The sequence below is a fragment of the Enoplosus armatus genome, chromosome 9 (assembly GCF_043641665.1).
Source record: "Enoplosus armatus isolate fEnoArm2 chromosome 9, fEnoArm2.hap1, whole genome shotgun sequence".
NCBI lineage: Eukaryota > Metazoa > Chordata > Actinopteri > Centrarchiformes > Enoplosidae > Enoplosus > Enoplosus armatus.
The window spans coordinates 11,299,288-11,312,007 of record NC_092188.1 but is presented as its reverse complement, the minus strand read 5'-3'; the positions used below and the strand labels follow the sequence as shown (position 1 = coordinate 11,312,007).

The window sequence follows — 12,720 nt, the reverse complement described above, 5'->3', positions numbered from 1 at the left end:
TTTAAGTTAAGAGTTTTTTAAAAAGATGTCATGGATTTGATGGTCCCTTATCATGCAGACTGAAAGGAGATTATATTGACCACCATTACTTACTACATGACATGCAATCATCTAGTTGCATGAGCATCTTTATATGTAAAGAAAGACAACTTATAGCTTTCCTAAACTGGTATTACTTGTATGGCAGGGGCATTGTGTAAGAGGGAAAACAAGAAAGAGTACATTGTATCATTACAGGGCTTGAAATAGGGTGTGTCAACCTCTATTTAAAATGGTTTGGATCCATGCTCTCTTCACAAATCCCTCTCCTCCACCGTTTCGACCTTCACAAGTTTTCCTACAATTGTGGTAAGTGGAAATATGTTTTCAAAAAATCCTTTATAAAACACAGCATTAACAACATTAACATTAATATCTAAATAGTTGATACCTTATATGTGCAGTGTCATTATTTTGCATGAGATGCATGGATGAGTTTCTGGGTGTTGTTGGTCTATTGTGTGGCATGCTGCCTCTGAATAGGATTAACATGTCAATCTATGTCAATATTTGGTAAGATTATAACAATTATAATTTGAATATCGTAATAGCAACAATTGTGAACTTGGAGCAAATTCAGCAAATTAAGGCTACCAAAGATTCCATGGAAAACCAAATTAAATGCACAAAACGTTTTTTAAAAAGGATTAAATTGGGAAACCTGAGAGGAAATGAAAATTAGTGAGTGAGGACAGTGTGTGACGGCGCAAAGCCAAAACTTTGAGAAGAAACAACCAGTAAAGTGAGTGGGCAATGAGACGCCTTGAATTGTTTTAGATAACTCAGACTTTCCTCTCACACCAAACTACCAGTTTGCTCCTCAGTTGCACCACCCACACTTAACCATGTCTCTTGATTAAAACCAATGGTCACTAGAAATTAGGTCTTGAGAGCAAGTAAGATAATAATTTTAGCCTGCACTGAATCCATTTTTTTGAAGAATCAGTTCTATTCATACGACAAATGAGCAAGTGTGTTGTGCAGTAACATTTCTGATCTTAAGCTCTTCATCCAGCTCCTTCGAGTCTTTTAATTGGATGCTCCAAAGCAGTAGAGTCTAATCCAGGTGTTTAAATGTAGCATGAAGCACAGCCACACCCATGTAAAATTAATAAATAAATAAACACCAGACTACACAGTCAACAATATTTTCCTGTTCCAGCTACCATGTCTGTGCTCATGCAGACAATGGAAGCCCTCAAGGCTTCCTTCGACAAATATGCTGGAAAAGAAGGAGACAGAAACACTTTGAGCAAGGCAGAACTTGCTGAACTGCTCCGCAATGAGTTTCCTGAGGCAGAAGTAAGTAGAAAAGATGTAGGACTATTGCAATGGAGAGCTGTGAATGCCTCTTTCACATATTTGTGATGTTTTATAATCTACTTACAACTCCTGCTGTTTGTCTTTCTTTAGGCCTCATCCAAAGATGCAGTGGACAATTTCTTCAGCGAGCTGGATGATGACAAGGATGGTGTTGTTACTTTCCAGGAGTATGTCACTATGATAGCAATCCTCACTGTGATCTTGACTTAGAAGTAAATACTTTGACCACATTGCCTCAGAACCTTCTTGCCATTCTCTAACTTGCAGCAGTATCACAGTCACATCTATGAAATACACATTATCACATGTTCTGAGGAGGAAAACCTGGTTGACTTTGAATGTGTATCACTGATTTTGAATGTCAGAGGTGACTAATACAGAAACAAAAATAAATGTTGTCACACTTTATAAAGTGTGTGTGTTCCTTAAATAAATATAGATATTGTGCAAACTCTGATCCTCTCTAGTGCACATCTACTAGGCAGAAACGCCTTTAAAATCATCTTTAAAAAACAATCTGCCTTTTCATATAACAAAAAGTGAAATGGCAGTCTCTTAGCTCATCATTCAGGGACCCACCCCATAGTTAAACGTTCACTATTATGTCATTGTTTGGATGCTTTACACATAGAACAGGAAATAACACAGAAGCAGAGGCAAACAGCTTGTCTAAATGTTGTCCATTAAACAACATAAAAGAGAGAAAAGTTAAAAAGAAGTAACAGAAATACATATTTTTCTCTTATCCATTATCACTTGACCCCTGAGACTTTTCTTGGGTGCCCTCGAGGAATCCCGATCCACAGGTTGTGAACCAACTTGTTCATTACTTTGCTAATTTAGCCTGAAAATAACAGGCTGACTCTTAACTTGCCTGAATAGAATTATGTGACCTACCCAGCAGGGAACTCACCAATCCACGCTCAAAAAAGGAGGCTGAAGTGACCCACATGGAACGCATCCTGGGGCGTTCTCGCGAATCATCGGATTCCGTCGGCTTTTTCCGGTGATCTCGGACAGTTAGCTAGCCAAGCTGATTAGCCTGCTACTACCAGCTAATGTTTGTAGGATATTTAATGTCAGTTGAATTGGAGTGGATGATACAAATAGTGTAGGAAGATGGCGGACGTCGAGGAAGAAGGAATTTGTTCATCGGTCCCTCCGTTGCCTCACCCTTCCTCTCGTAACGGCTCCGGTAGCGGTAACGTTACACCGGGCACCGGCGGCAGCTGCCAGACGGCAACCACCGTTACTTCAGGCCCACGGCTAGTTCGAATAGTGAAGTCTGACTCGGGCTATGGTTTCAATGTTCGGGGACAAGTAAGTGAAGGTGGGCAACTACGGAGCATTAACGGGGAACTGTACGCTCCACTGCAGCATGTTAGTGCTGTCCTACCTGGAGGTGCCGCCGACAGAGCCGGTATTTCGAAAGGGGACAGGATTCTTGAGGTGTAAGTGTAACTAACATACTGTCTTAGCTTAACCAAAATCACATTTTAAGTAACGTACAAATGACTCTTTAAACTCTGAATGATTGTCAGTGAAAATCAAGGCAGGCAGGACCTGTGAGCATCATTCACTGTCTCTTTACTGGGACCAGTGTCGGCCACCAAAAAGCCTGTGTGTGCATGCACTATCATACTGGTCTTGCAGGGCAGAATAGCCGTTCATCCCAATGAAAGGAGTGTCTGTGTGTGTCAGAGAGAAAAGATCCAGGCATCATTAGGAATTCCCGTCACACGGAAACCTATTCCACTCATCCACAGCATGCCAGATATTCTCAAGTCACCATCATTGTAACCCGTTGCCGTGTGTAATATTTCTGCGTTAAACACTGCACCCGTAGAGCTTGACTTGCTTACTTTAATCATGAAGGTCAAAACAAATCAAGTCGTTATCAGCAGCATCCCTGAATTTACAGGTGTGTGTGCTGCATTTAGTGCAGAAGTGCTTGTCCTCACTGGCACGTTAGTATGCATGGAGATTGCTTGCTGATGTTAGGCTCTGTTGCTATGGAGAGCAGCACAAGGCATAGAGCTCAGCATCAGCACTGGCCTTCAGTGTGTCTGTGTGGAATAAGGTGATGCAGAAAGGGAGGGATGCCTTCAGTTCAATTCTGATTGGCTTTGCTCTCTAAAGTTCAGTATCTCATTGGCTGGCTTTTGCACACTGCTGTGTTAATGGATGGCCTGCAGTAACCTGGCAGTTTGTTGACCCCATTATTTCTGTGTGCTTGTGTGCAAGCATGTGGATGTATGTCTATGTGTTTGCCCTTTTATGTCGTTCCTGTATCAGTTATTTTGGTCAATAATAGTCCTTTGATTATTGGCACTACTCATTGATGAATGTATGAATGTAATGTTTGTGTTCATGTTCAGGCCTACCCTTTGCACTAGTTTATGCTGCCTTAGTGTAAGGTCCAACTAGTAGTGCTTTACTAGCCTCATTTGGGACGGTCTCATCTACCGTGTTTCCCATGCAGTGGATAAGACAGGCCCATATATGACTAGATCTTTACACATTCATTGTTGCACTTAGCTGAAGATTTGACTTTGGGGCATGGAGCCTTTCTGTCTTCCTCTTAAGGCACAGTGTGTACACAATAAGTAATATACACACAGTGGAGTGCCTGCATACTAGCTGCAGTGGTATAGAGCCTCTGCTATTCTCTGTGCAATCAATACTTCTTTGCACATTTACAAACAACTTCTGCATCTGAGTCTTTGATGCAGAATAATCTATAGTGCTAGACAACTTTTTTTCAGCCTTGTTGATGATATGTATAATGTTAAACACTCAGGACAATACCCCTCCTGTCTTTAAGCTGTGCAGTGTATATTGCTGTGGCAGATGTAACTTTGAGTTTAGGCGTGTGTATGTGTGCATCTTTGCTTGTGCATGCGAATGTGTAAGTAAGTGTACATGCATAGAGTACAAAATAAAAAAAACTCTCTACTCTTCAGTAGTGGTATAACCAGAAATAAACAACTTAATTAATTATTACTGTGAATTATAAAGACAGGAGAACTGAAAATATGACACACAGGGAAATGTCTGGTTAAAAAACATTGATCACACTCAAAAGTCCTGATAGCGCAAGTGCAAAGGCCACTACATCAGGTGCTTATTATATAGTCATAAAGCTGCTAGAATGAAAGAGCTGCCAAAATGCTTAGGCTGTACTTTGTGTTGTAGGAGACGGGTTCTTTCTCCCACCACACCTGCAAAAGGGCTTTTTATTTGTTTATTTGCTTATAAACAAATAATCATAATCTACATAATCATCTTTTCTCACCAACACTAGTTTCAGCTTTGCTATGTGCACCCTGGCTCCGGATGCCTCCCTTGACTCGCTTGCATATTCATGTGAAGTTATCACTTGCCATTGAGTTATTAGGTATTAGAGAGCTTGTGCCGACTGAGCTTTAGCCACGTGTCATCCTGCCAACATAAGCCATGCCATGACATAACAGATCAGCTGTCAGTCACAAGTTCTATTTGAAGCATATATCTGTACAGTACATATAAATATGTTGTAATCAGCAAGCAGGACTGCTTTATGGTAGTATTGTATTTACAGCACATTTGCGTCAATATGAAGTGCCGTGTTTTGAGTATGTGTAGTATTTAGATTCCATTTTTTTCCTGTTTTTCCCCCTCCCATTTTTCCTTCCATTTCCCTATGCACTGCTGTCCTTGTCACTGCTAAATCCACTGTTGATCTGGGGTGGGAGTAGACAGACATGCTACTTCTGATACATAAGGTTTTGCCAGCTGATTTCACCAGTGAAGAGGATGTGATCCCTCACTGGCTTCCCACCTGAGAACACTGCCATTTTTGTTTATTGACTGCCTCAGTATGAGAAAGAGATGACAAAACATTTGTTGGCCTCTCTGGATATGAGTTAGGCATGTTTGTATACAAAATGGGAATGCTCTGAAGATCATATTAAAAGTGGAATTAGCGTTTACAAACATTTTGCATACCCTGAAAGCTATTGTTGGACAAATTTTGGTCATGGTTTGGCAGTGTGCAAATGGAGAACAGGACTTGGGTGGAAGGGAAAGTAGACGTGAGAAGTAGTGAGAGTAAGTAGAAAGAGGAAGCCAATGTAACTAACTAACTTTTACCACTTTAAACCACACAAATTGTGATTAAGATTTTCCCCAAGGTATTGACTGGTTTGCATTCAGCTTATGCAAATGAATAACAAGTGACATTTGAGGCAGTGTTTGGAAAATGTTCAAGTAGATATTTGCAAGCCATTGTTTAAATTGCAAAAAAACCATGACATTAGCACAATACATAAAGTGCGGAATAATATGATTTACTAAATCTCATTCTGGCATGGTTTAAATATTCATTTGCCAACCTTCCCATAACATTGGCATTTGTTTTATAAAAAAGTGTCAGAAACAGCTAGAGGTGATCCTGAGAGCTTTTAGTAGAGATGATGTGGCTGTTTTGAGTAAAGTTATCTATGAAGTCAGGTCGCGTCAGCACTGTCATGCCTCTGACACATGCCTACCAAAGGGCACACACCCAGTGCTGCTCATGTTCAGTTGAGTTAATGACATAAACCAAAGGTCTTATTCCTGAGGGGGAAAATGTGAACCCAGGGGGATTTTGAGGACAAGGCCTCTGTCACACATAAACATAAACATGAGCTGTTTCATTTTATTCACTTTATAACACTTAATTCACTCTCTGTCATTTCATTCAGAATATATGCACTATTTACTTTCAATAATTCTTGAAATCCATTGTGCTAAGAACATCATAATTCAATGCCTCGCTCTTTCCTCTTGAGATAACTTACAAAGCAAATGATGATGAGTGAAGTGTCTGAATACAACCGTCCTGTATAATGCTACCTTTGTGACACTTTCAATTTCATTTCTTCAGTTTGTAGTATTATTGTATTTGATTGCTTTATGTTGTAAGATGTGTCCTGTGTTTTTACTCCTGGATAGATAAAACCGTTAAGTGTAATTTAGTCCACTACAAACTCAAACCTCAAATGTGCCATAGATACAAACAATGCAAGTAATACTCTTATTAAAAACTGATTATTTTAAGCAAGACAGTATTTATTATAGTATATGATAAAATGTTCTGCATAAATAAAAAAAATAAACTCAACAACATGATAAAAGTGGACTTTTAATAGCCTCACCACCCTAACATGTACATCTCTTCCTCCATGTTTTCAATAGTAATGGTGTGAATGTAGAGGGAGCAACCCACAAGCAGGTGGTGGACCTCATCCGGGCTGGAGAGAGGGAGCTGGTGCTGGCCGTGCTGTCCGTACCGCCCCAGGAGGCCGACTGCCTGGATCCTGGAGATGACGTTTCAGCTCAGTCCTGCTATGACTACTCCGACAAGCAGGCCGTCCCCATCTCTGTGCCGAGCTACAAACACACTGAGCTCAACCAGGAAAAGTTTGTGGTGGGTGCACTTGTGGATGAATACATAGTGCATACATAGATGAATACCTATATTATATAAGTTTAAGTCCCTGTTACTGCATTAGGACATTCATCTTCATTATTTTCTTTCTCTGCACTCTCTCTCTCTTCCAGGTATATAATGTGTACATGGCAGGCAGGCAGCTGTGCTCCAAGCGTTACCGTGAGTTTGTGATCCTACACCAAAACCTGAAGAGGGAGTTTGCCAACTTTACGTTTCCCAAGCTGCCTGGGAAGTGGCCTTTTTCCCTGTCGGAGCAGCAGCTGGACGCACGGCGCAGAGGCCTGGAAGAATACCTGGAGAAAGGTCAGCGAGAGAGAAGACGATCTAGGGTTTCGGTTAAACCTTGAATTTAATAATCAGTGTCAGCCTCTCTGGTATTTGTAAGTATAAGTTAAGTAAAGCAAAAAAGTGTGGAATGGTCTGGGAGAAATATTGCCCCCTCCAAAGTATATAACTGCCCTGTTTTGTCATGGTATAACTGCTGTTATTTCACATACTTTACGTAAAAAAAGCTCTCCACCCAATATAATTTGTTTCTCCTGTACAGTGTGCTCTGTACGGGTAATTGGAGAAAGTGACATCATGCAGGAGTTCCTGTCTGAATCAGATGAGGTAAAAGAAAAAAAGAAAAACCTACGTGTGTGTGTGTCTTTTTGCAGTCGTCTGCCTCTGACTCACCATGCAGTTTGTCTCTCCTTCTCATGACCTAGAACTATAACGGCGTGTCAGATGTGGAGTTGAGAATAGCCATGCCCGATAAAACCACGCTCACTGTCAGAGTCCGCAAAAACTCTACTACAGACCAGGTCTATCAGGTAAACGCATGCACAGGCCTGTGTAACAATTAACCATTATATCTACGACCTTATTTCAGGCACCTTGTAAATGTTGTACTCTTTCTGTTTCCTTTTTTCACCCTCTCATTCTGTCTCTCTCTCTTTTTTCCAGGCTGTGGTTATGAAACTAGGGATGGACAGTGTAACAGCCAGCTACTTTGCTCTGTTTGAGGTCATCAACCACACCTTCGGTTAGTAAGAATGTGCCATTGAGCTTTGAGTTTGTGTGTATGTTCCTTTTCTACACTTAAAATGTTTTCCATCTTTCCATCTTTTGTTATGATTTCTCAACAGACCAATCTACAATAAATGCCTGAGTGCCTTTGTACATGAATGTTTTTATATGTCACTTCAGCTGGTCCTTGGTTTTCTCAAGGCTGGTGCGGTACAAGGATATGTCAGATTAAAAAGCAACTAAATGAAACTATCAGAAGTAGTTATTTTCAACCCTCGCAGCACCACTGAATTTATTCTCAGTGTACTGTGTGCTCTATCTGTTACTGTAAAGACAGAAGCAGCAGTACATTAGCAGTAAAAAAAAAGTCTTGCATGCAGGTCACAAGAGTTCAAAATTGTTTCTTTCAGGCAAAGAATAAATTAGAAGTTAATTCGAGAAAGTCACCCATCTTTTTTATCAGTTGCAGATTAGATTATCATGAATATTTGCATTCCTTCCACTCTCCAAAGTCTCTCTTATTTCCAAATTGGAGGAAAGGCAGCAGCTAGAATTCCTCTGTGAGCGAAAACAAGATGATGAATGGCCACCCTTCCTCTGGCCTTTTCACACGGATATTTTTACTTTTATTTAATGTGCATGCTATAAAGTATCACTGACCTTTAAACCCCATATGCATCTGTTGGCTGCTTTAAAGTGTAGATAAATTGGTTGTTTGCCTTTGCCAAAGCTATTGGACTTTAGTCTGCCTGAGAAGCTTAGACTGAATCTCTGTCATCGTCTTTGTCTTGCTTTCACCATAACACCTCTGTTCTCGTCTCTTGCTCTTATGTTTGAGGTTTTGTTTTTTATCACTTTGTTGTTGGTCATTTTTTGTTCCTATTTTCTCTCAATTTTATTGTGTTAGCATGCTAATTAGCATTAAACACAAACCTCAGCAGAGGCTGATGGGAATGTCAGTAGTTTTGCAGCTATTTGGAGTCTTTTTGTTTTGGAGAAATAAACAGTCAGATTTTGACCTGATGATGGAGCTAAAATGACAATTAAGGGGATCACCAACGTGATTACAATTAATCCTGAGGGAGACATGAGTGCATCTATTATCTAACATATTTGACACTAAATGTTCTGTTGAATATGCATAAAAATTCAGCTTTAAACAAACAAGAAATAGCATTCATAGCAAGAAATTTAGAGAAACTAGGTAGTATGTCAAGACAGAACAACACTCTTTTCTCGCTACATAAGAATGGGATATCACTCTCCTTCCTTCTCTCCTTCCCTCCCTTTTTTTCTCTCTCTTACTTCTTCAGTGCGTAAGCTTGCCCCCAACGAGTTCCCCCACAAACTGTATGTACAGAACTATACCTCAGCCATCCCAGGAACCTGCCTCACCCTGCGCAAGTGGCTCTTCACTACAGAAGAGGAGATTTTGCTCAATGACAACCAGCTTGCTGTCAACTACTTCTTTCACCAGGTGTGTGCATATGTCTGTCCTTCTTTGTGGAGTGTGTATTCTTGTGTTTTGTTTTGTTTTTAAACAGTGTCCCCTACTTGGCCGTATCTTTGCAGGCTGTGGATGATGTGAAGAAAGGCTTCATCAAAGCAGAGCAGAAGTCCTACCAGCTGCAGAAGCTGGCTGAGCAGAAGAAGATGTCCATGGTCAGTCTCACGTATGGACAGACACCACACAGCTACTCTACTACTGTTCCTGAGTTACACAGACAGAAGCAGATAGAGTTATGTGGTTCAGTGTGTCTTATGTCACCCCCTCTCTCCCACCTGTTCAGTCTCCCTTCAGTGTGTGTGATATAACAAAGTGGAAAAAGTAGTCTTCTGTGGGTGGAGGTTGTCTAACAGTGAGAGTGTATGTTTGACTGGAGTGTCAAAGACACAAATCCTTGCAAGGAAAATGAGCACAGAAAGTGAGTGAGTCTGAAAATGACCCTCACTTTGGAGAGAACCTGCCCCCGCAAGTAAATACTCACACCCTATTTTCAGATCAGTTGGGCTGCAGAGAATAACTACAGTGTCTGACTGCGCTCTGCTTTATGGCTATAAAGCATACAGTAGATACAGTTAAATATCAGAAGGTGCATCCTGCGTCTAAACGCAGTTGCAAAAATACATTGTGTAATACATTGTATAATAAAAACACTATCTTGTCTCCTCTGTCCTCTCTCAGTATCTGAGTTTGTTGAGGGGTTGCGAGGGCTACAATGAGATCATGTTCCCCCACTGTTCCTGCGACTCCCGGCGTAAAGGCCACGTCATCACAGCCATCAGCATTCACCACTTCAAGCTACACGCCTGCACAGAGGAAGGGACACTCGAGGCAAGGGCAGCGTTAGCGTGTGTGCCTTCTGTATAAATATATTTTGTATGTATAATGGAGTGAGTATACTAAAGTCTCTGTGTTGCTCCAGAACCAGGTGATTGCGTTTGACTGGGGGGAGATGCAGAGGTGGGACACGGATGAAGAGGGCATGGCCTTCTGCTTTGAATATGCACGAGGAGAAAAGAAACCACGCTGGGTCAAGATATTCACACCTTATGTGAGTATCACACATACACATGTGCTATAGTACTCAAAGTATTGTAGTAAAAATACAGCTTCTACAATCATAAAAAAAAACATGAAGTTATAGAATTTTGGAACTATGAATCGTGATACAATTTTAACTGATAATGTAAAGGAAATGTATTTTCAATTTAGGTAATCCCCCAGTTTCCTGACTATCTTACTTACCTGCAGTATTCATAACAACTGTCTGGATATACAGTATTTAATCTCAGTTTAATCCATGCAATGTACACTTCAGTTACACTATTTCTTGGCTGTGAGCAGTTGCCAGGCAACCAGCGGAGACTCCAGGAAGTTAAAGGTTCCAGCCAAGAAATTGTTTGGCACAGAACTTCCCCCTAAATCTGCAAACAAACAAACACTTCTACACTTAATTAGTGAGCTTCAGAGGTGCTGGTAGGTGTATTTTGTTACCATTTGACAGAGCCAGTCTCTTTCCTTCTGTTTCCAGACTTTGTGTTAAGCTAAGCTAAACAGCTGCTGGCTGTAACCTTATATTTACAATACAGAGAGTACAGTGAGAGTGGTATCGATCTCGTCATCTAACTCTCGGCCAGAAAGCGATTAAACATATTTCCCAAAATGTCAAATTATTCCCTTAAATGAAAATATTTCAACCTTATCAACATTAAGCTTGTTTGTTGTTTTCTTAACCTAAATCAATGTTTCTCTCTTTGTATTTGCTGCGCATGGTCGACGTTCAGTTTAACTACATGCACGAGTGCTTCGAGAGAGTCTTCTGTGAGCTGAAGTGGAGGAAGGAGGTAAACACCATCTACTAACAGTACTAACAGACCAACCTACTCCATTACTAGCCATTTATTTGTGTCCTTTACTATACCTGCAATGTGTGCTTCTACAGGTGGAAGAGGAGGCTACAGACAAGGACAATAAGAACTGCAGTAAAGATGGTATGTGTGGCAAGGTAAGGCTTTGCCTGCCTCTGTCCAGTCTATCATCAAATAGTAGCCTGTGTGAATTTCTCTGTTTTCTGCCTCTGAGTTTGTGTGTCTCCGTTTTGATTGCTGTTTCTGTTGCAGAATATTTTCCAGCTGCTGAGGCACAGAAGGGATGGAGGCACCTAGGAAGGGAGATTGTTACCTCTTAACTCGACACCGCCGTCACCAACTCAGCTCAGTTCGGCCCTCATCTAGCCCCAGACCCAGCAACACTCAGCTATTAACCACATGGCCATCATTTACACTCCATCAGCTACAACCTGAGAAGCTACCCCTCCGATACATGCAAACCAACAAGCATCTGCAAATGAACAAATCAAATAAACGGAAGCATAAAAAGCTACAGACACATGAACCAGAACTCTTGAATCCAGCACATCATAATCATGCATTAAGCAGAGCAACGTCATGGATTCATGCAAGCCTTCTTCTTCCTGGCAGGGACTTGAAGTGGAATGTGACTTGTACATGAGGAGGTTTTGCGCCTCCTCTGAAGTAGTCCTACCAGGAAGAGAAAGCTCCAGTGAATAAGGAATTATTGGCGGACAAACAAGGGAAAGTGAAAGCTGTTAGTGCCCGCAAAGGGGAACACCAATAACACTGATCAGTGATACTGAGGGTTGACCACAGGAAGACACTTAGTTTCTCAATTTATGGATCTGAGCAGCAGTGTCTTCTCTGTGTTTTTGGCCAGGTGTTAGTGTGCAAGTGTCTTTTGTGTATGTAAACTATGCGTGCAGGTGGCACCCAAAAGGCAAGGGGCCAACCAGAGCAAGGCGCCTCAGAATGTAAGTCACAGCTGAATTACGTCGCACACATACATTTTCATCTGTTTGCCGCTAAATTTGCATTTATAAAAGAAAATTATTAACATTGTAATGTGGCAAATGAGAGAAGGGAGAGAGAAAGCAGACATTTTGTAGGATTGACACATTTTTCTCTCAGAGATTTGGCAGCACAGAGCACACAGCTGTGAGGATTTGAACATGTTAAACTTCAGACTAATGTTGCACTTTATCCAACAGTATTAACAACCTCCAAATGTGGGAAATGTAACCTAAGAAGCAGATAGTGGGCGTAAAACTGGAACTAGCCTGTACTTAGTTTACATTCTTTTTTGACTGACTGACTAAGTATCATTATGTACTGCATCATCAAATGGTATGTGCAGAGCCATGCATTAAAGTTTTATGTATTTATGGCATTATGTGAACACTCCATTCAAACGATTTGAGGCCGATGTAGAGAAGCAGCGATGTGGAGCACTGAACAGACAAGTGGCAGTGGTAGTACAGTATGTTTAGTGTGCATTACCCATAATAGACAGCAGG

General features: G+C 41.0%; 2 protein-coding genes across 3 annotated transcripts; both read left to right on the top strand.

Annotated features, from left to right (window-relative positions):
- The first annotated feature begins 93 nt into the window (after positions 1-93).
- LOC139290334 (protein S100-G-like) lies at positions 94-1,768 on the top strand. Its single transcript, XM_070912077.1, has 3 exons — positions 94-348; positions 1,202-1,341; positions 1,453-1,768. Exons 1-3 carry the CDS (start codon positions 285-287, stop codon positions 1,570-1,572), a joined length of 324 nt encoding a protein of 107 aa, XP_070768178.1. The 5' UTR covers positions 94-284; the 3' UTR covers positions 1,573-1,768.
- Positions 1,769-2,445: 677 nt separating this feature from the next.
- snx27b (sorting nexin 27b) lies at positions 2,446-11,538 on the top strand. Of its 2 annotated transcripts, XM_070911640.1 has the most exons (13): positions 2,446-2,813; positions 6,580-6,811; positions 6,946-7,138; positions 7,383-7,447; positions 7,546-7,650; positions 7,784-7,862; positions 9,160-9,323; positions 9,419-9,508; positions 10,032-10,181; positions 10,273-10,401; positions 11,135-11,194; positions 11,293-11,341; positions 11,471-11,538. In XM_070911640.1, the coding sequence occupies exons 1-13, from the start codon at positions 2,482-2,484 to the stop codon at positions 11,536-11,538; spliced, it is 1,716 nt and encodes a 571-aa protein (XP_070767741.1). In that variant the 5' UTR covers positions 2,446-2,481. The 2 variants fall into 2 exon arrangements, with proteins under 2 accessions (XP_070767741.1, XP_070767742.1); XM_070911641.1 differs by lacking the exon at positions 11,293-11,341 and having other exon boundaries at positions 11,471-11,515.
- The last annotated feature ends 1,182 nt before the right edge of the window (positions 11,539-12,720 follow it).

Coding starts and splice junctions, on each gene's coding strand:
- LOC139290334 (XM_070912077.1), top strand. CDS start 285: ATGCTCTCTTCACAAATCCCTCTCCTCCACCGTTTCGACCTTCACAAG. Junction 349..1,201: donor CAAGTTTTCCTACAATTGTG/GTAAGTGGAAAT, acceptor TTCCTGTTCCAG/CTACCATGTCTGTGCTCATG. Junction 1,342..1,452: donor ATGAGTTTCCTGAGGCAGAA/GTAAGTAGAAAA, acceptor GTCTTTCTTTAG/GCCTCATCCAAAGATGCAGT.
- snx27b (XM_070911640.1), top strand. CDS start 2,482: ATGGCGGACGTCGAGGAAGAAGGAATTTGTTCATCGGTCCCTCCGTTG. Junction 2,814..6,579: donor GGGGACAGGATTCTTGAGGT/GTAAGTGTAACT, acceptor TGTTTTCAATAG/TAATGGTGTGAATGTAGAGG. Junction 7,863..9,159: donor GGTCATCAACCACACCTTCG/GTTAGTAAGAAT, acceptor TTACTTCTTCAG/TGCGTAAGCTTGCCCCCAAC.